Genomic DNA, 21720 nt, shown 5'->3' with positions numbered 1-21720 from the left:
AATAAATAAATAAAACAAAAACAAAAAACACACTGTGTCGGGGCACCTGGGTGGCTCAGTCGGTTAAGCCTCTGCCTTCGGCTCAGGTCATGATCCCAGGATCCTGGGATCGAGCCCCGCATCGGGCTTCCTGCTCAGTGGGGAGCCTGCTTCTCCCTCTCCCACTCTCCCTGCTTGTGCTCTCTCTCTTGCTCTCTCTCTCAAATAAAAAAAAAAAAATTTTTTTTTAAAAATCACACTGTGTCATCAATTGTAACAAGCATTTTTTTTCTTAAAATATATTATAGTATGCCTTAGATGTGGTGAAATAGGGTATATTTATATGGGTTACCAACTAATATATGCAAAATCAATTCACTAAAGAAATCCTGTTTAAAACCAATTTACCGGGGCGCCTGGGTGGCGCAGTCTTTAAGCGTCGGCCTCCGACTCAGGTCATGATCCCAGAGGCCTGGGATCGAGCCCCGCATTGGGCACCCTGCTCCGCGGGAAGCCTGCTTCTCCCTCTCCCACTCCCCCTGCTTGTGTTCCCTCTCTCGCTGTGTCTCTGTCAAATAAATAAATAAAAATCTTTAAAAAAATAAAAGTAAATAAATAAAACCAATTTACCTTCTAATCAATTTAAATTAAAATAGTTTTAAAAGAAGAATTTTAGGGGCACCTGGGTAGCTCAGTTAAGCATCTGACTCTTGATTTCTGCTGAGGTCATGATCTTAGGGTCATGAGACTGAGCCCCACATTGGGTTCCCGCTCTGGGCATACAGCCTGCTTAGGATTCTGTTTCTCCCTCTCCCCCTGCCCCTTCCCTTCCCCTACAGGCATGCATGCGCACTAATTTCCTTTATGGTCCATCAAAAAGGATTTTATCTGCCTATAGGGATTTTTGCTACATTTTATTTTTTTTTTTAATTTTTTTTTTTTTAAGATTTTATTTATTTATCTGAGAGAGAGAGAGCACGAGGGGGGGGAAGGTCGGGAGGGTCAGAGGGAGAAGCAGACTCCCTGCCGAGCAGGGAGCCCGATGCAGGACTCGATTCCGGGACTCCAGGATCATGACCTGAGCCGAAGGCAGTCGCTTAACCAACTGAGCCACCCAGGCGCTCTTTGCTACATTTTAATATAAAAACGGTTATTATTACTTTTTAATTACCAATATTTTTAAATGATCGAATTTTTATCTGTAGTTTTAATCTATCTTACTTCTTTAAAAAAAAAAAGATTTTATTTACTTATTTGACAGAGAGAGACACAGCTAGAGAGGGAACACAAGCAGGGGGAGCGGGAGAGGAAGAAACAGGCTTCCCACCGAGCAGGGAGCCTGATGCGGGGCTCGATCCCAGGATCCTGGGATCATGACCTGAGCCAAAGGCAGATACTTAACGACTGAGCCACCCAGGTGCCCCATAATCTATCTTACTTCTAAAGGTCTTAAAACTTTTTATGCAATCCATTCAAAAAAATTTCTTCATAATTTTGTTTCTAGCTACAAATGCCTATCAATATTCATTCATAAAAAAATTTGCCCAAGCCCGGCCTTTCTCTCCTCTTCGATGTTTCTCTGTGTTCTTCATACCTTTATTGACATAGCACATACATACCATTCATCTCTACTTGGTAAAACAATGGTTATTTGAAAGCAAAGCTAACAAGTGCTTCCAAATTTAACTCCACTATATTTTATTTTTCAAGATAGGAATTGATACTATACTTTGTCACTATGAAACACAAAATGACATACATGGTATCACTGTTTAAGGCTAGAGGTAAAGAATGAGTTTAGTTTTTAATACACTAAATTTGAGGGGTCTATGGGACAGCTATGTTGGTGATATCTGTAGGTAAGTAATGTGGGTCTTGAGCTCAGGAGAGAAATCCAAAGATACAGATTTGGAAGTCATCAGTATATACACATGTTATTTAATACCAGGAGAATAGAATACATAAGAACAACCAAGAAACGTGTACAGAAGAGAAGCAATGCAGACCTAGAAGAGAACGCTGTATTGGTACATACATCCAAATAAATGGTTTTGAATCAAAGAAATCAAGTATTTATGCAACAAAAAACAATTTTTTTAGCTTAGGATTTAGGATCCTAACAAAACTTTATAAAATGATATAGAGTAACATTATTGATAATGGCCAGAGAATGTTTGCATACCACTTATAATTTGAAAGTAATAGTGAACAGTGAAAACGTATTACTTGGCTTATATAACTCATAAATGTTCTTCTAATCCATGATTTAAAGATTGTAAGGAAAACAAAGGGTTAACTGAGAGTAGCTAGGATAGTTTTTCTTAACTCCAGAAGACTGGGCTATAAACATTATGCCCAAAACCATGCTATATTTTCTAGGAAGCTAATATTCAAAGCATGAAAATATTAAAAGATAAAACTTCTCAGCCTTGATCTTTATTTCAATAATTAAAAGGACTCAACAGGGAAAAAAAATGCCATAGTCCCATTTTTCAGTATAAGAAGAATCAAATTTTAGTAGCCTAAGAAACTAATTTTTGCAGATTACATACAAATCTTAAGCTTACCTCACAGCATACAAAATGGTATATTATACACTTTTTAAAAATTTTGTGTTTACATAAAGCAATGGCTTATTTGGATTTACAATGTGTGTAAAGAAAAGCAAATAGGGAAAGGCACAAGATGGAACATAAGAGTTGTTTTTTTTTTTTTTTTCAAAACAAAAAATCAAGTTGGTTTTGAAAAAAAATACGCAAATGGAAACTGATACATCATCGTGTTTTAAAATGATGTAATTTAAACTTAAAATAGACTAAATCCCTAGTCTAGCTACCATGAAAAAAAATCTATTTATTTTATCAGTAGCTATACTTTTCAAATAATATATTTGTGATGGGCAAAGGAAACACAAGAGTATTTCCTAGCAATCAGTGACCAGGTAGTCCTCTATGAAACCATAAGGGACCTGTCAGTTAAGGGAGATTGCGAAGTACTACAGTGTTGGGGGTGAAAAGAAATCTATAAGCTGAGACACAGTTTTTATTCCCAAGCACTTTATATTCTGTCTGTACCCAATCTGACATGAGTGTAAAACTTTTAATAATAACTTGAAAGCCCATTAATAATGGACAAGTTTGTTTCTACATCTAGTTTTCTTTTAATACTAAATCCCTTTACAATTAATAAAAAGTCAAATACAAACAGCTTCTGAAAAGGAGAATAAATCAAAAGTAGACAGAATGTATTACATGACAAGTTCTCATTATAGTATTATAAAACTAGTTCATAATAACTTCAGCAAAACTAATGGGACATCTGATCTCCTGAGTGGCTGTAAATTAAATGGTGTGATTTGGTTAGCGCAGTTATAGCGATCTTCCAAAGTAGTTACTTTTTCCTTTGGCCAATCACCAATAATTCCTGCCTCATCAGAAGCGCATGAAAGGAAAAGAAAAAAAATTTTATAATGAAACCAAAAGCAACCAATGACAAGCAATATGGTTCACTAGTTTAAACAGATACGACAGATTCAACTGAATTTTCCCACCATCCATATCTAGAACTGGCTCCTTAGAATACATATAAAATGTATTTTTTATCAAGTCCTTGAAATACTTCTGCTCTCCCATATGAGTACTATCCATATTCAACACACAGGCCTTCCTCAAGCTCTCAAGTGAGTAAGCATAAACAGATGGCTGCTCTTTACCTTTAAGTGTGAGATGGTCATTAGAGCAATGATGTCCTGTCCAAGCAATGTCAGCAATCTGCAGGGGCTTAGAGATCGAATTCATGGTTCTCAAATATCAGTCAACATTAAGAATCACTTAGGTTCTTGCTAAAATGCAGACTCCTGAGCCTACTCCCAGTGTCTCTGATTCAACCTGGCTAGAATGGCACATTTTTGGGAAACACTGCTTTAGTCAACCCCCTTATTTTCAAGTAGGAGCTGTACAGAGACTGTCATCATCTTCACAACAACAATGTGATGAAGACTACCATGGAACATCAGCAGATGGCAAATATTAGGACAGGGATCTAACCCATGTTCATGTCATCACACCACTGTTAACACCTGTCACAGGTGCTCACAGACCAGTACTAACTGCCCAAGGAAAGGTTAGACACTGAGTGTCATGAACAGCAGATTATAGCGGGTAACTAATCTGTGAAGACTTTAAATAACACCACTACAAAGCCCCCTTGACTGGGGGCTTTGAAGAATGGACAGAGCTCAAACAAGGGTAGCAAGAAGTCAAGAGTATCTTTTAAGCCAGAGAAGAAGAGCATGAAGAGACACAAAAGTAAGAAGAAGAGAGTATGGATGCAACAGTGAGACTGTATATGGAGAGTCTGAAACAGAACTTTGACTATCAGGCTGAGTTTAGACTGAAGAGCTAAAATACAGATTTAGGTCCACTCTAGTTAACAATGAACAGTCATGTGACTGACTATATAGTTGACCCACTGAACAACAAGGGTTTGAACTGCACAGGTCCACTTATACACAGATTTTTTTTGATATATACCATAAATGTATTTTCTCTTAGATTTTCTTAAAAACATTTCCTTTTCAGGGTGCCTGGGTGGTTCAGTCAGTGAAGCATCTGACTCTTGATTTAGGTGCAGCTCATGATCTCAGGGTTGTGAGATCAAGCCCTGCAATGGGCTCCACACTAGGCATGGAGCCTGCTTCAAATTCTCCATTCCTCTGCCCCTCCCTGGCCCTCTCTAAATAATAATAATAAAATAAATAAAAATTTATTTTCTCTAGCTTACTACATTGTAAGAATACAGTACATAATACATATACAAAATATGTGTTATTCAACTAATTATGTCATGGTAAGGCTTCTGGTCAAAAGTAAGCTATTAGAAGTTAAGTCGTTGGGGAGTCAAAAGTTATACACCAATTTTTGACTCTGCAGGGAGTTGGCCATCAAACCCTCACCCCGGCATTGTTCAAGGGTGAACTCTACAGACTGAATCTGACTTGTAACCATTTTATCAGCTCAATTTTACAGCAGTATTATACTCTCAAAAACACGTTGCTAATCTTACTACTGTTAGCAAAAACACAGACTTATACACACACATACACATACACTTTGAGATATTTATGATAGGGAAATCAGTATGTGTATATATGTGTATGCACATAAGTTCAAATTCTGATATAAATATCTTAAGATATTCGTTCTATCTCTATAATTTGGCTATTGCAGTATATTATAATATTGCTAGCAAAATGGAACTGATGATACTGATTACAAGGCAGATTCATTCTGAAAAGGACATGGCTTGAGTATTTTAATTCTTATTTAACCTATTTAAACTGTGAGATGAACTAGATTTACTTCCTTCTGCTATATTAAAAGGCACAAAAATTTAAGGATGAGATAGTTTGACTATCTCTCCCTTAAACCAATCTTAAGAAGAACAGCTATATATGACTAATTACAAAAATTATTAAAATCTTAATTGCTATAATTTGGCAGTTATTTACCATTATCCAAAAGTACAATAATTAATTCCCGCTACTCATCAAAGTATGAAATCAGGCCTGGTCAGTGAGCTAATTCAAGAGCTTAACTGGTAGGTTACATCAGTCAGGATGTCACATAGCTGCCTTTTTTTAGGTAATAAGGAACTAACTGTTCACACTTAGACATCATAACATTGCTATCATATTTATCAGAGCTTCTAAAAGCAGAAGTTCATGTTTTAAAAACAAAAATGTCTTTAACATTCCCAGGGAAATGCAAAAATTAGATAAAATATCTTTTTGTAAACTTCTAAACTGGCAATCATTTGAGAGTCCACCAACATAAAGCAAGAAATAAAATGCTGCAACAATGACAACCTCACCTTCATTCTTCACACCCACATCCCATCTCGACAGTGGCGACCTCGCCTTTGCCCTTCACCCCCCTACCCCGCCATCCTGCCCCAACAATGGCAACCTCAGCTCTTTCATCCTTCACACCCCACCCCCACCACCATCCCATCCCAACAAAGGCGACCTCACCTATGTCCTTCACCTCCCTGCAGGTCTCCTCTCTCCTAAGTCCCCTGGCAGCTCAGACAACCACTATGACAGACACTTGTTTTGAATTACCCTGCTTGGTGGTTATACAACTGTATATTATGCTTGGAAATCACAAACAATGAATGACACAATGAATCTTTTTGCAGGATTTGTTGTGCCCATTTGCAGGAACTTCTCTAAAAGTCTACTCCCAGCAGTGGATTTGCAGGGTCAAGGACATAACCAACCACAACTTGATTGTATTAACAAATTACCCTCCCCCAAGGATTGAGACAATTTACACTCCCATTAGCCTTGTATCAAAGCTGCCATCTCCTCATACCTTTGCTAGCAGTTGCTCACTGAGGTATAATAAGAAATATATTTGGGTTTTGTCCAGGTTCCTGGCACAGAACTGCTAAAAGCTCTTGGAATTTCCTAAGTGATAGGAGCATCTTTTATTATTCATAAGGAGCCCCTTTCAATCACATCTATTTTTATACTAATGAGGTGACTTAAAGGGTGCTCCTGGATAGCTTCAGAATGGGGCTGGTCACAGAAGGAGCAAATAATTAGTGGGCTGGAACTTTCAGCACCCCCACCACCACCCTAACCTCCCAGAAAGGTGTTGGAGGGGGGCAGTCTGAAGATTAAACTCTCTAAAAACTCTTTAACAAGGAAATGTGATGAGTTTCCAGGCTGGTGAACACATCCAGGCAGTGGGAGGCTAATGCCAGCAGGACCCGGAGGGTCCATGTCACCCCCCACACCTTGCCCTATGCATCTCTTCCATTTGGCTATTCCTGAGTCCTTTATAATAAATCATAAACACAAGTAAAGTGTGTTTCTGAGTTCTGAACAGTTCTAGCAAATTATGGAAACTGAAGAGGGTCTCATGGGAACTCTCGATTTACAGCCAGTTGGTTAGAAAGTGGCCTGGGACTGAATTTCCAATTATAAAAAATAAATCTATAGTAGTTAGTTACTACTGTAGATTAGTAGTAGTTACTCTGAGCCTATAATAATAAAAGTATTTAAAGACTCATATCCATATAATCAGTTCATGACAATGGCTACCATTACTTAAAAAAAAAAAAAAAATAATGGTTACTCTCACCTCCTTGCAACATAGTGCCCTCAGTTACCTTTCTGTGTCCTTCTAGTCCTTCAGGAATCCTTATGATGTTGTCTGCATTTACAAAAGGAGAGGGGCTGGAGGCATAAAAACAGTATGAATGACCGGACACTAATTCCCCAAAGCTTTATATCAAATGCAGGTAGGAGCTAGTCCCTTACAGCCCACAACCACACCTCCTGCTGCTGAAATGCCCTGGGTGGTCCCCTCCCACACTGACTTTTGATGGCCCTGTGTGGCCAAAGCATGCAGAAGTGATGTTATGTGACTTCCTAAGCTAAGAACCCTTACAACTTTCACCTTGCTCTCTCATGACACTTGCTCCAGAGGAAGCTAACTGCCACGTAAGAATTCTAATTACCCAGGAACAAGTATGCTGTGAAGAATCCCAGGATAGCCATGTGGAAGGTCATGTGGGGAAAACAAAAACAATGCCGGCCAGCTCTCAGCCCAGATGCCAGACATGTGAGTAAAGGAGCCATCTTGGACCACAAAGACTCAGCAGACACCACGTGGAGAAGAACTGAAAGCTCACACTTAGGGCCCTATTCAGGCCATGACAACATCTCCAGCCAACTGAGCCATTCCAGCTAAAGCTCCAGACACGATGGGTTTGAGACAAGCTGTGACCTGCCTAAATATGTGGCCCACAGAATCATGAGCACAATAAAATGGTTGTTCTTTCATGCCACTAAGTTTTGGGGTGGTTTGTTACACAGCAATAGATAACCAGAAAAATGCAAATATTATTGGTGACATTTATTAAAAAGATGAGTCCAACTTGGACTGCAGTTCTAAAGTGAATGGTATGATTCAGAGAGCCTTTGCTTGCGGCAGTGAGAAAGAAAGAATGCACCAGTTCATATTTCCTTGGAAAGCTTTTAAAATAAATCTGACCAACCTAACTAATTCTAAAAGCTCTTGAAAATACTAAGGGACCAATATATTATCATGAATCACACACTAGTTTGAAATATGGGTCTCCCGGCCTCAGCCTTCAGGTCATAGCACAAATGTCACTTGTTCCACAAGTCTTCGAGCCCCACGGCTTCCCACCCTCTGCTGTGGCCACCCACAGCAGCCTCTCCTCACCAGCCTTCATCCCAGCTCCACCGCGTGAGCCTGCATGGCCTGTTTACCTGCATGCTTCCCACACGAGATGGGGCTTTCACCACAGAGGGTAACAGTTAATACTTCTCTATATTGAGTTTACAGGTATTTTTCTTTCTTTTTGTCTGTAGTTTCTAAGTTTCCTATAACATGTAATCTTTTACAATAAGAAAAAAGAATACATTTTTAAGGATTTTGGTTTCCTAGGTCTGCTGTTAGACAGGTACAAGTCAAAAGATGTATGGCCATCCATTTCCTTACCTGAAAAACGGCAGGAACTGGAATAAGTGGTCTCTAAGACCCCTTCCAGATCTAAGATTCTGTAATTTTATGAAATAAACAGTTGAAAGAAATTGAAGGAAAAGAGACAAACTTCCATCTTCTATTTCCCACACACCCCGGAAGGACAGTAGGCACTCAACAAAGAACCAGTGACTGGGGGCACCTGGGTGACGCGGTCGGTTAAGTGTTCGACTCTTGGTCTCGGCTCAGGTGATGATCTCAGGGTCCTGAGATGGAGCCATGCGTCAGGCTCTGCACTCAGCACGGGGTCTGCTTACGTTTCTCTCTCCCTCTGCCCCTCCCCGCCCCCATGAACACAAGCGCCCACTCTTTCTCTCCCTCTCTCAAATGAATAAATCTTTTAAAAAAAAAATCTAGTGACTGGTTTTCTGACTGATCAGTGAGGCAGTAGAGTTAACTCAAGTACTGCATGCAGGTAAGCTTAACATCTACTGCTTATACTAGGAAAAAGTCCAAATCGAGTACCAGGAGAACTACTTCTAAAAATAGTCCTGTCCCTATCTCAAGCCTTCTGGCCTCAAGTTGCTTTACAAACGCTAGACCTCACTTTCTCAATCTATCAAATGTGAGAATTATGCCCTCAACTCCTATCCCAAAATAGTATGGATCAATAAGTGACGAAAAAGCAGTGTGCTATCGGCATCTTCTCAGTTTTCCCAGCTCGAAGCGAAACCGTATTAACTAACATTGATTCAGTAGATGCTACTTCAGCAACACCTGTTTTGGATGAGGAACTTCTACAGACATCTCTGAGAAAATGAATAAAGACTGATTTTAAAGATGATAAACTGCACTGGAAAGCTATTAAGTTTCTGAGGGGGTAGTAAGTACAGGTCACAGGTGAACATCCTAGTGTAAATAAAGCAAAAAACCGGGGGCGTGGCTGGCTCAGTCAGTAGAACATGTGACTCTTGATCTTGGGATTGTAAATTCGAGCCCTATTGGGTAGAGATTACATAAAAATAAAAAAATCCTGGGGCGCCTGGGTGGCTTGGTTGGTTAAGCACCTGACTCCTGATTTTGGCTCAGGTCATGACCTCAGGATAGTGGGATCAGGCCCCACATCGGCTCCACACTCAGCATGGAGTCTGCTTGTCCCTCTCCATCTGCTCCTCCTGCCACCCGTGTGCACACACTCTCTCTCCCTCTAAAATAAATAAAATCTTTAAAATATTTTTGTAAATACTTATTTTAAAAATAATTAATTAATTTGAAAATTTTAAAACTCCTTAAAATAAAAAAAGAAAGCAAAAAATCACCTTCCCAGTGGAAAAGAAAGACTATTACTGCTTAGGAATTCTTCCTGGGGCAAGATTTCACCCAAGCAAATAAATACAACAAAATCTGTTTCTCTTGCCTGCCTTCTTTCTTGAGGAAGGGCTCCAACAGGGACACAGACTGAACTTGCCACCTTACAACCACAAGAGGTCAACGTGTGGAAGATACGTGTGGGAAGGGGAATCTGGCCAAACAGAAAGGAAGAACACAGGCCAAAGAAAGGGAGAAATGGGCATGAACTTGATGTCAGTAAGGGACAGCATGTGATAGGGGAAATTTCTCCGATAAAATAAAGAATAAAATCTATACTTTGTGCAGCAAGAGACGAATGAATTCCAAAAAGCTATGAGATCAGTTTTAGGACAAGTGGCTTGCTGAAATTAATAGCAGAATTCTAAAACCATAAGGCTTCAGTGACCTGAGGATCTAAGCCAGAAAGCAGGGAACAAGGAGGCAGCAGGTCAGCACGATTTGATTTATCTACCTCAGGAAAGAACAGCTGTGACATGCTGGAGGAAGTATGAAACGAAAACAGAAAACACTCCCAGCTTCTAGGAACAGAACATTATCTGGGCTCTGAGATTCCAAACAAAGAGAAAAGTAGAACAGAAGTTCTGTCCATCGTGACTGGGTGTGAGGTACCATCCACGCACTGTGCTTTAGCAAGGAGGTGGGCTGTACACACTTAGGGCAGCACCAGGGTCACTGACAGAGAGCACAGGGCACAGACTGGTTAGGGAAGCCTGGCTCCGCTGCTCCCAAACTGCCCACTACATCATGTCCGGAAGCAAAAGCTAGGGATTCAAAGAATAAAAAAAGCCACCTCGCTCATATACCAGCAGCCATCTTAGATGAGTGCACGGATTCATGCACACTTGGCCTCTTCTACTCACCAAAAGAAATACAAATGCTTCACACCATCGGCTTTAACAATTACTCAGGACAAACCTTTCTATCTCTGGAGAATTATTTTCTCCTTTATTAACAATACTGCTGATGGTAATTCAAAAATTAAGAAATGAAATTTAAAAGCAGCATTAAAATCAAATATAAGATAAAAGGAAAAACATTATCGTAGAAAGGATTACCCACATCATGTATCAAAAGTGCCAGTACCAGACTCACCTTTCAAACCAGATCGACTGGCAGGCCTCCCTACACTATTCCTCTGGTGCTTGGCAGACATGCGTTTCATCTGCCGAGGTGTGCTGGGGGGAGAGGTGCCATAAAGGTTCTCCGTATTGGTTTCATCTGAAAAGTCCTCTGGATCAGACTCAGAATTCTTGCAAGCTGAATCTCCCAATGTGCGCTCTTGCCTATGAAAGACAGAAAGCAAAGAAAATACTCAGGAACGTATTAAGTGACCTCAAATTTAAACTACTTGAAGCTTCTTTTAAGAACTCTTTGTAAAACTTTTCTATGACTACGTCCCCTCCTCAGCAATGCGGTCTTTCTCCTCTATTTGCACTAGTGGAACTCACAAGGGAGTAACGTGTGACGGCTTCTGCTCGGAGCCCGGACAACACGAATACCACACGGGCAGAGCCGGGGTGCAGCTTCTGCTGTTTATGGGATTCGGACAAAAATGAGTTTAAACCTAAAGACTTACAGACTGAGGAGAAGGAGAGCAAAGGGCTAGAAGATACAACTGAGCGAGAACGGAGTATGCAGCTGCGTGCCAGGCACCGGAGGCTCGGGGACCAGTGGGCAAGTACAGCCCTGCCCCGGACCTCAGGGGGGCGCTTCCTCCTTTCGAAGCACACACAGCAGGAAGCACAGGCACACTCTACTGTGATCGGAGCAGCAACGCAGGGGTACGGTACTGACAACTTAGTGTAGGCCAGTGTTTCTATGTCTTCTGCAAACCACCACAGTGCAGAGCTCAGGGGGAGCAGTGGGGGAGAAGGACGCGGTGGAAGAAGAAAAAGGAATTAGCTTCTCTTTATCTTCAAAATGCAACTCCTCATCAACTTGTTCTCTGGTAATGCTTCCTGCCAATCCTCTATCCCCAGCCAATTTCTCAAATAATATCACTATTTTGATGAAGTTCTATTTTTGCAAAGCTAACAACAACAAACTTATTGATACAAACAGAACAAATACAATCCCCAAACAGCAAACTAGAAAGAATCAATCATGAAGTTCCTTTCAGATATACACCACAGTCTATCCCATTCTGAATATTCCTTCTAAAATACACCTCATAGGGCGCCTGGGTGGCTCAGTTGGTTAAGCAACTGCCTTCGGCTCAGGTCATGATCCTGGAGTCCCGGGATCGAGTCCCGCATCGGGCTCCCCGCTCGGCAGGGAGTCTGCTTCTCCCTCTGACCCTCCCCCTACCATTTGACAACTCTATACCAGTACATCTAAATAAAAAAAAAAAAAAAAAAAAAAAAAAAATTTTAAATACACCTCATAGTTTACAAACATAACTCCAAATTATATCCAAGCTATAACCAGTGTTCTTCCTGGCAATTTATATTCTGATATAAAATCAAAGGTATTACAAAATCAAGATGGAAAAAGAAAAACCACTCTAAAATAGATGATACCATTATTATTGAGTTATACTGACAAATAAAACTTCAGAAAACGAACTTTCAAAAAATAAAAATGCTGCAGAATTATATAAATTTACAGCACTGAAATCCATAAAGAATCCCTCAGGTCAAAACTGATTTAACCGACAAGATTACTCTAGGCACTGTGAGTACTGTGCCCCCACACATATTTAAGACATACAAATGAAATACCCTGAAAGCTAACTACAACAAATAAAACCGTGAGCAAAGTTAAAAATAAGTTTTAAATATACATATTCCCTTAGGCTAACCACATCTATAACTGAAGCATCAGAGTCATACAACAAATAATACAACTTCCAGATGAACTTGAAATTCCCTATATCCACTTCTTCTACACTCACTGTAAAATAGTTGACTCTGCTAATGAGAAGACATGGCTATCCATAACAAGGTTGTTAATCTCATCTCCCTGGGTTGTAGTGCTTACTTTACTAGCACAGTTTTGGAATGATTAACACTGCAGATTTTGTGGTCTGAGGGACTTCGGTTCAAATCCTGACTGTGCTGGCTATTAGCTGTGCAAGCCTAAGCCAAATTATTTAAAATCTCCACACCGCACATTTACAAAATAAGGATAATACTTAGACTCCAATGAGGATTAAATCCAATAATGCACGCTTTTTTTTTTTTTTTTTAAAGATTTTACTTATTTAATTGACAGAGAAAGAGACAGCGAGAGAGGGAACACAAGCAGGGGGAGTGGGAGAGGGAGAAGCAGGCTTCCTGCGGAGCAGGGAGCCCAGTGCGGGCTCGATGACCTGAGCCCAAGGCAGGCATTTAACAACTGAGCCATCCAGGCGCCCCTAATAATGCATGCTTAACAAAAGAGTAAAAATAGACTGGGGGTTCACTCAATGATTGCTACTATTCCTATTATAAGCCTCGGAAGTCACGGGACCCATTCACCACCCACTGAAAGAACATGAGTTCCTTACTCATCTGCATAACATTAAGAGTAGGGGCACCAGGCTAGCTCAGTCGTGGTTGGGAGTTCGAGCCCCACGCTTAAGTAAGCAGAGCTTACTTAAAAATAAAAATCTTGGGGGTGTCTGGGTGGTTCAGTTGGTTAAGTGTCTGCCTTCAGCTAAGGTCCCGATCCCAGTGTCCTGGGATGGAGCCCCCCATCAGGCACTCTGCTCAGCGGGGTGTCTGCTTCTCTCTCTCCCTCTGCCACTTCCCCTGCTTGTTCTCTCTCTCTCTCAAGGAGCCCTGCATCAGGCTCCCTGCTCTGAGCCCCGCGAGAAGCCTGCTTCTCCCTCTCCCACTCCCCCTGCTTGTGTTCCCTCTCTCGCTGTGCCTCTCTCTGTCAAATAAATAAAAAAATCTTTAAAAACAAAACGAAACAAAAATAAACAAAATCTTTAAATAAAATAAAATAAAAATCTTTAAAAAAAAAAAAAGAAGAGAGAGAAAGAAGTCTGCCTTTGAGTTCAGCATGGTATAGGACTGGAGACCATTTTAACATTTGTAGCATCTTCTAAATTCTTTCAAATTCAATACTATAACTTTTTTCTTCCCCCAAAAGATAAAGTCAATGGTAAGGAAGGACAATGTATTTCATTACTTCTGTATCTCCAAGTTTCTAGAATAGTGTTGAAAACCATTCAGTGTTTTTTAGCACAATAATATATTTCATATATTAGAACGGTAATCACTACAAAACTACGGTGCAAACATTTAGCCAGTTCAATATATCGAGGCCAGACAGCAAGGAATACCAGGCTAAAGAGAAAAATGGAGTCAGATAAAGGAACATCCAAGACCTCATTTAGACCATGCTCTGTGCAGTGAGGAGAGACTGAACTCAGGAGTCAGAAGACCTGAGGCTAAGTCACGGCTCTATTAGTAGATAGATGACTGCATACCTGACATAAACTTTCTTTCTAAAACTAAAAAAAAAAAAACTAATATATAATTTGTAAAGTCAACATTCCAAAATACTTCAGGAAATTCAGTTGTGAATATTCAAAATAATCAGAACAAAATACTGGAAATAAATGGCTATGTGGAAAACATTAAAATATAAAACAAGCATATAAAATGGTATGTTTTACTAGTACCCAGCAGTATTGTGTAGATGAATAAGTTAATAAAATGCAAGTGACAGTGGAAGAGGATTTTCTGAAGAGAGAATGAAAACGTCCAAACTTCAGTAAGCCAAGTCTCCAAGGGCAGACCCCCATGGCTAAGGACACAGTCATGATCTCAAGAGGAAGAGAGTTTATTTTTCAAATAAGTACCCCTGTCTAATCTACATATGATGGAAATAAGTCTGGTGCTTTAGCAGATAAAAAGAGTCAAAAACAGCACATATAATAAAAACGTTAAGTTTTATGAAAAATTTAATTTGGGGAAACAGAAAAAATATTTGTGTTGTGCTGTCATCCAACTATGGACAAGTTATTCTCTACACATGGAAAATTTCATTTGGCTGCACTCTCCAAATAAAAGTAGAAGACTAAGTCCCTGTAATACTTGTACAGAAGCTCAAGATCTCTTGTTTTTAAACCTGCACCTATCATAAAACAAAGTCTTTATACCCTCACACAGATACAATAAACACGACTGATTTCAAAGTATTTCCAAATTATTTAATTATTCTAACAGCAAACAAAGAATCACATGGAAGCAAAGAGGAATACTGTCATAAACAATGCATTAAAGTAAGATAAAACAGTATATTTCGCACTCTTTAATCATTATGCCACACAGAAAAAGAGGTAGAAAAAATGCCATATGGTGCTGCCAGCCACTATATAACTCATAATTAAAATAAATTTTAGAACAGACATTATATAAAGACGAAGTTATGCATTATTAATACTTTCTTAGGATTTACTTAACTCCATCAAGATGGTATTCACACTTACTGGAAATGTTAATACATTCTACCCAAGTCACTTAGTAACTTAACACATCTCAGTACAAAGTCCAAAAATATTTAAAGGAAAGTCTAGCATTCAATAAATAAAACTTATAATGTCTGCCAACCTATCAAAAGTTACAAGGAAAAGGAAACTATGACCCTAATGAGGAAAAAAAAAAAATCAATAATCAGACCAGAAATACTCAAGCAGAACTTGCAAAGATGAAAACTGTATCTGAAATGAAAAATATTCTGGATGGGATTTAAAAGCAAATGAGACACGGCAGAAGAAAAGATCCAAGAACTTGAAGACAAAGCAACAGAAACTATCCAATATGAATTAGGAAAAGATTAAGGAAAAAAAAGAAAAAGAACAGAGCATCAGTTATCTGTGGGACAATATCAAGCAGTATAACACATGTGCTATTAGAATCCAAAATGAAAAAAGGGAGGCACAGAAAAAATCTTTTAAGAATTAAGGGCTGAAAATTTTCCAAATTTGAAGAAAACTGCAAGTCCACAGATCCAAGTAGCTCCACAAACTCCTAACAGAACTTTAAGAAAACTATCAGTTTTGATTATGCTTATCATAATCAAATTGCTGAAAATCAACAATGAAGAGAAAAATTGTAAAAGGAGCCAGAGAAAAACAACTCAGTTTGGGGAGTCTTAACCTAGAAGCAATATATAATAGGGAGTGGGAAGGGAAATCAAGCAAAACTTTCTCTTTTTTTCTGTTAAAAAATTTTTATACACAAAATCTAGGAATATAAACACTAGTGGTGTGTTCAAAAGTACTTGCATCATTTCAGTTAACTAAAACCATCCAAAACCTCATTTTGTATTAGCTCATGTGAGATGAGCTAATGTGGTAGGTTGACTGGTTCAGAATGTTTCCATGGATACCAATTATTTTGGATAAGGAAAGTAGTACAAGGTCTACATCAATTGCCCTGAAACACTGGCTTTATTTGTGTTGAAAAACACACAAATGTGAAATTTCTTTCTGGTGCTAAACTTCTGACAGTCACATAAAACAATGTCTCACTCTTTTAACATAAAACTTTACTCAAGTACTATTCACTTGACATAGACTCTGGTCTAACTAAAAGTATGTCTTGAACTCAACCTGAGAGGGCTTGGTGTCATTTTTCAATGGAAAATGTGTGGAAGACAAGACAAAAATTCAAGTAACTTGGGGTTACATAGTTCTGCTGTGACACAGTAGGTAAACCACAAGGTGCCTGAAATAGCTCATCTATAAAATAATGAAGTTGGATTAGATGAGCTCAAAAATATCTGTGGTTTTGCAAAAGCCCTAAAAAAAAATACTTCATTATAAGTTCTTTAGAAAAGTTCTTAGAAATAAGATATTTTAGTCACTTACAAAGTACAGTACTCACCTGTGTAAGGTCCTCTTTGCCACCTCCACGTCCTCATTAACCCATTCTCTATTAAATAATGATTAAAGGGAGACTTCTGCTGCTAAGGAAAAAGGAGGGAGAGAGAGGGAGGCAGAGACGGTAGATTTTCTAGGTTTCCTTTTTTAAGAACTTGTATAGTTTGCTTGGCCGGTGGCATACATCAAAAGGAGCTAAGCTAAATTTGAGGTTGCATGGTTGGTTCGTATTGTAAGAGCCAATTAATGAATAAGTTAGTCGATCTATACTGCCAGCCTATCGTTGAACGTTTATCAGCTAACCTCCAAGTAAGCTGTTGTCAAACCTCAAACTCATCCAACATCCGCTAGTTCGCTTCTTCATTGATTCAGAGTACAAGATTTTGACAAACCTACTTAGTTTTCAAAACAGACTTTTTTTAACTAAAATTTATCTTTTCAACAGAAGTAGATTAAAAAAAAAAAGATGTCCCATGGAAACAAACAAGAACTATCCCCCCCAACTAGACTCAAAGCTCTTTGACGGTGGGGACCCCACCTATCATTTTACCACTGTTTCTCCGCTGTCTAGAACAGTGGCTGGTGCAGATTATGTGCCCATAACTATCTGCTGAATAAGTGAATTTGTGAGGCAAATAATGTTATCTTTGATACTTTAGACTTAATCATTATCTCAACTCTATTAAAATGCAATCACAATTATTTGAAGAACGTAATTTTTTAAAGGCTGCAAGAATTAAACGATGGTTGATTTCTGCCAATAATGTTATTGTGGGATACTTATAACCCTAGGTGCCAAGATAACTATCTACTATCCAAAACAACTGCAATGGGGTATAGTGAAAGGAGTAATGGTTTTGGAATCAGATTCACATGGGCTGAAATTCTTATGTCCCCACTCTTATTAGTGAGAATACAAGTTTTAATCAAATTACTATAAATAAATTTGTTGCAAACACTTTCATTTATTAGAAGCCTTCTTATCAAATGTCACTGGGACCTCTGGTTAGCCAGTTAATTTTAAAAAATACATATCAAAAGCATTAAAAATGAAACATGCACACTTAAAAAACTGAAACATCTCTGGTGGCCGTTACTTTGATGGCCTCCCAGTACTCACACCTTTCTATAATCACCTCCTCTTGATCTGGGGTGACCCTGTGCCTGTGTTAACTAATGAGATGTAATCAAAGCGACACTGGGCCAGTTACAGTTGCGCACTTCAGGGGAAGCTAGCCACCAGGTAAGAAGTCCAACTACCCACCAGTCTTTGAAGCCCTGCCTAGCCAGGTAGAGAGGCTGCAGGAAGCAGAACCTAGTGAGGTCAAAGTCTTGTTGAGCTTCCAGCTGACAGCCAGCACCAACTTGCTAGCTTGTGAATGAGGCTATTTTGGACCTTCCAGCTGTCCCTGAACCCAAGCCAACACCATGAGAAGCAAAAGAACTACTCAGTACCGTAACAGATAATAAATGCTTTTTATTTTAAGCCATTAAGCTTTGGTATGGCTTGTTAAATTATAATAGATAACTACCACACATTTGAAACTTAAACATTTACTTTCACTTTAAGCCCATGAATGAGATTAAATCCATCACCACTTTGATGAGGGCACAGCCTTACCCTGTAGTGTGGTTCCCTGAGAGAATGCATGGGTCACACACACCACAACCAAGTGCAGTATCTGCAATCTACACTCTGGATTTTTTTAAAATAGAACAAGAATCTAAAGACTTTCATGGAACAATTTTTCTGGATTTCCATGATTTTTCTTCCTAAATGTTAACAGCTCTCCCCTATACCTATTTGACAGCAATTTTCTCTCTGTGACCTATCTTGAGACTTTCCAAAGCACTGCAATCCCGTTTATATAGAAACCACAATTCTCTTTTGCATTCACATTTCATATATTTGTGTAAGAGTTTACTAAAGCATGCAATAACAATTAAAACATACAACAGACCTAAACAGATTTAGGAACAAACAAGGAACTCTTGAGAAGCACATATTTCAATTGGTGGAATCAGAAAGTCACAGGTATTCTAGGGAGCAGCCTATCAGCCATAAGCACTCATGATACTGGGAGCATCAGTAGATATGTTTTATAGAAGAAATGGACAGGGTCAGGTCTTGGAAAGGGTTAGGTAGTCGCATGGATAAAGTCTGCCTGACTTAGATCCTCTAGCAAAAGTCTTTTATGTCACTCGCAGATTTACAAGGTATATTTTATCAGTCCTAAACTAAGTAGGACAAAAAAGAACACGTAAAGATTAAAAAGTTACTCCACACGGATAAATTCTGCTCATGATTAAGAAATAAAAATAATTATACACTGTTTAAAAAATAGTTTCAGATGAAAGCTTTCAGAAAATTAAGTCTTATAAAACCACATAAACAGATGTAACGAAATGCTTCAGGGACTTCGTATTATCATCTTTCACTTCTGGTTAAACAGAAGACTACTCGAAAAACACTAGAACCAAAAGAAGAGACAGAAACAGAAAGAGAGAGAGAAAGAAAAAGAGAAAGAGACTGAAGCTCTAGGTATTTAAATACATAGGAGTCATGTTACAGATGAAAAGACGGATGTGATTATGCCAGTTATTTTTGCAATTTTGCTACAAAGAGTTGAAGACTTAAAAACAAGAGGGCAAAGAATAAGACATTTTCAGGTATACTTTCTTATTTTTACCAGTTCTGGTGGCTCCTAAAATATGTTGGGTACATCTATACCTACATCTTTTTCTAAAATTCTGCAAATCAACACTAGATCATATTTATACAGATCAGCAAGGAGACAATCAAAATGGAACAAAAACCCTCTGAGATGCACCTCTTTGGGGCCTTCCAGCAGTACAACAGGTTGAACCAGGGGAATGATGCAGGGAGCACAGGTGTATGTCCTTTCACTACAAGAAGTGAAAATAAGCACACGTCAGTCTTGCTGTGAATACATTTGACGATGAAATGCCAACGAAAAACGAATAAAAAAATAAATTAAACATAAAAATTAAAACATAAAATAAAAGTGCTAATTCATTCAAAAGGTTGTTTTAGGCTTAGCCAAAGAGAACTGTGGGGCTTAAACAGGAAAAGTTGGAAGATGAAAAACTGGATCGAAGCTGGGAGGAAAAGCAAACAAAGGGTCTTCTACTATGCCAAGTGCACACAAAACATTACAGAGTTTAAAGAGAAACAAGAAAAATGTTTAAAACTTCAAGGGTAGCAAAAAGAATTATGATGTCCCTCTACCTACTCTTACAAATGAGAACATTTTTTAAATTCCCTTATTCTAATTTGAATTAATTAGTGGAAAAAAATAAAACATTTCCTGTCATGAATTACTACTCCCTGTCATTCTTAGAAATCAAGTAACTGAAGAGCTACTTACTGTAGGAAGCACATGAGCTGTCTGAATACCCTTAGCTCAAGTTATCATTCTTTCTAATTTGGATTTTTTAAGTAGTTAACTATAAATATGCCCTGTGACACATACACACATTCAAAAGATGAACCCCACCTCTTGGGAGGACAGATCTAGGAAATATAAGCATGTGAGATCTATTCTCCCAGGGTTTTCAGTGAAGTAACAATGCAAAGAAAAGTGAGGAATGCAATTAGGACAACTGGGACATAAAATCTCTTACCTCTGCTTTGACATCAGCACAGAAAAAACTCATTTATCTGAGACCAGATCTTGGTTTCCGATACCATGCTCCAACAGAAGAACCAGGACTCCCTGGAGAAATGGCTGAGTCCAGGACTGGGGCAAGGGGAAGATGTAATATGAGCCTGGAGCACCTTGTAGTGCCAGCAAGTGAGGAAGTGCTCAAAAAACAAAAAACAAACCAATGGGAATACTTTAGAAGGACACAGAAGCAGAGCTCCCATTGGCCAAAGCTGGAAAGATCCAAGTCATAAATAAAGATACAGAATTATATCCAATTAATAACCATGAATCCATGAGTCCATATTGATATAATTTCTAAAAAAAATAAATGGGAGAAGAGACAAATCTCCTATACAGAAAAAAATCTGAATAATTTATGTAATACTCCCCTCTCAAAGAGGTGGAGTTTAACTCTCCACCACTTAAGTGTGGGCTTCACTTTCAGTGACTTACTTCCAAGGAGTAGAGCACGGAAAAGTAGAGGAAAAATGTAACTGTACAGTAGAGAAAGCTGACAAACACTACCCAGCCATAAGCCAGGTGATCAAGGTGAATAGCATCAGTAAAAAGTCATGTTGAGAACATGTGCCCTGATATGATGAGAAAAGTACTTCATCTGTGTGGTCATCCTCCCAAAACCCAGAACTCCAGTCAAACCATAATAAAAACACCAGACAAACCCAAACAGAGGACTAGTGTACAAAACACCTAATTGGTACTCCTTAAAACTATTAAAGTCATCAAAAACAAAGTGAGAAACTGTAAACACCAAGAGGCAGCTAAAGAGACATGACTACATGTGATGGGATATCCTGAATGGGGTCCAGAACCCAGAAAAGAACATTAGGGAAAAACGAACGAAATCTGAATAAAGCACAGAATTTAGTAAAGAATCATGCGTCGATACCAGTTCACTAATTGTGACAAATGTACACAGTAAGATTTAACAACAGAAGAAATGGGGCACAGGAAATACTGAAATTCTCTACACGATCTCTGCAATTATCTCTAAATCTAATAAAAATTATTTTAGAATTAATTAATTACCTTGATAACATTGTAGGGGACAGTTTCATGACAATGCTGAATAAATTTGGGGTTACTGTACAGGTACAAAAGACTAAGAACCAGGACTAAAGGAAAAATGTAATATTATAAAATTAAGCAATTCTTTTTTTTTTATTCTTATGTTAATCCCCATACATTACATCATTAGTTCTAGATGAAGTGTTCCATGATTCATTGTTTGTGCATAACACCCAGTGCTCCATGCAGAATGTGCCCTCCTCAATACCCACCACCAGGCTAACCCATCCTCCCACCCCCCTCCCCTCTAGAACCCTCAGTTTGTTTTTCAGAGTCCATC

The 21720-nt window shown here is 38.8% G+C and overlaps 1 protein-coding gene across 5 annotated transcripts in view; it reads right to left on the bottom strand.

Moving 5' to 3' along the window:
* Positions 1-21720, bottom strand: part of MAP3K4 (mitogen-activated protein kinase kinase kinase 4) — a 94027-nt gene that overhangs the window by 66436 nt on the left and 5871 nt on the right. For all 5 annotated transcript variants that reach the window (XR_014148048.1, XM_006734278.3, XM_006734279.2 and 2 more), the window contains exon 2: positions 10962-11152. Coding sequence is in view for 4 of the 5 variants with exons in the window: in XM_006734278.3 (XP_006734341.1) it covers positions 10962-11152 (191 nt within the window). In the remaining variant the exon portion in view is untranslated. The remainder of the gene's footprint in view (positions 1-10961; positions 11153-21720) is intronic.

The sequence above is a fragment of the Leptonychotes weddellii genome, chromosome 8 (genome assembly GCF_054177405.1).
Source record: "Leptonychotes weddellii isolate Sample4059 chromosome 8, ASM5417740v2, whole genome shotgun sequence".
In the NCBI taxonomy this organism is placed as follows: domain Eukaryota; kingdom Metazoa; phylum Chordata; class Mammalia; order Carnivora; family Phocidae; genus Leptonychotes; species Leptonychotes weddellii.
Note: the sequence above shows the minus strand (reverse complement) of the source record. Positions and strands in the feature narration are given on the sequence as shown.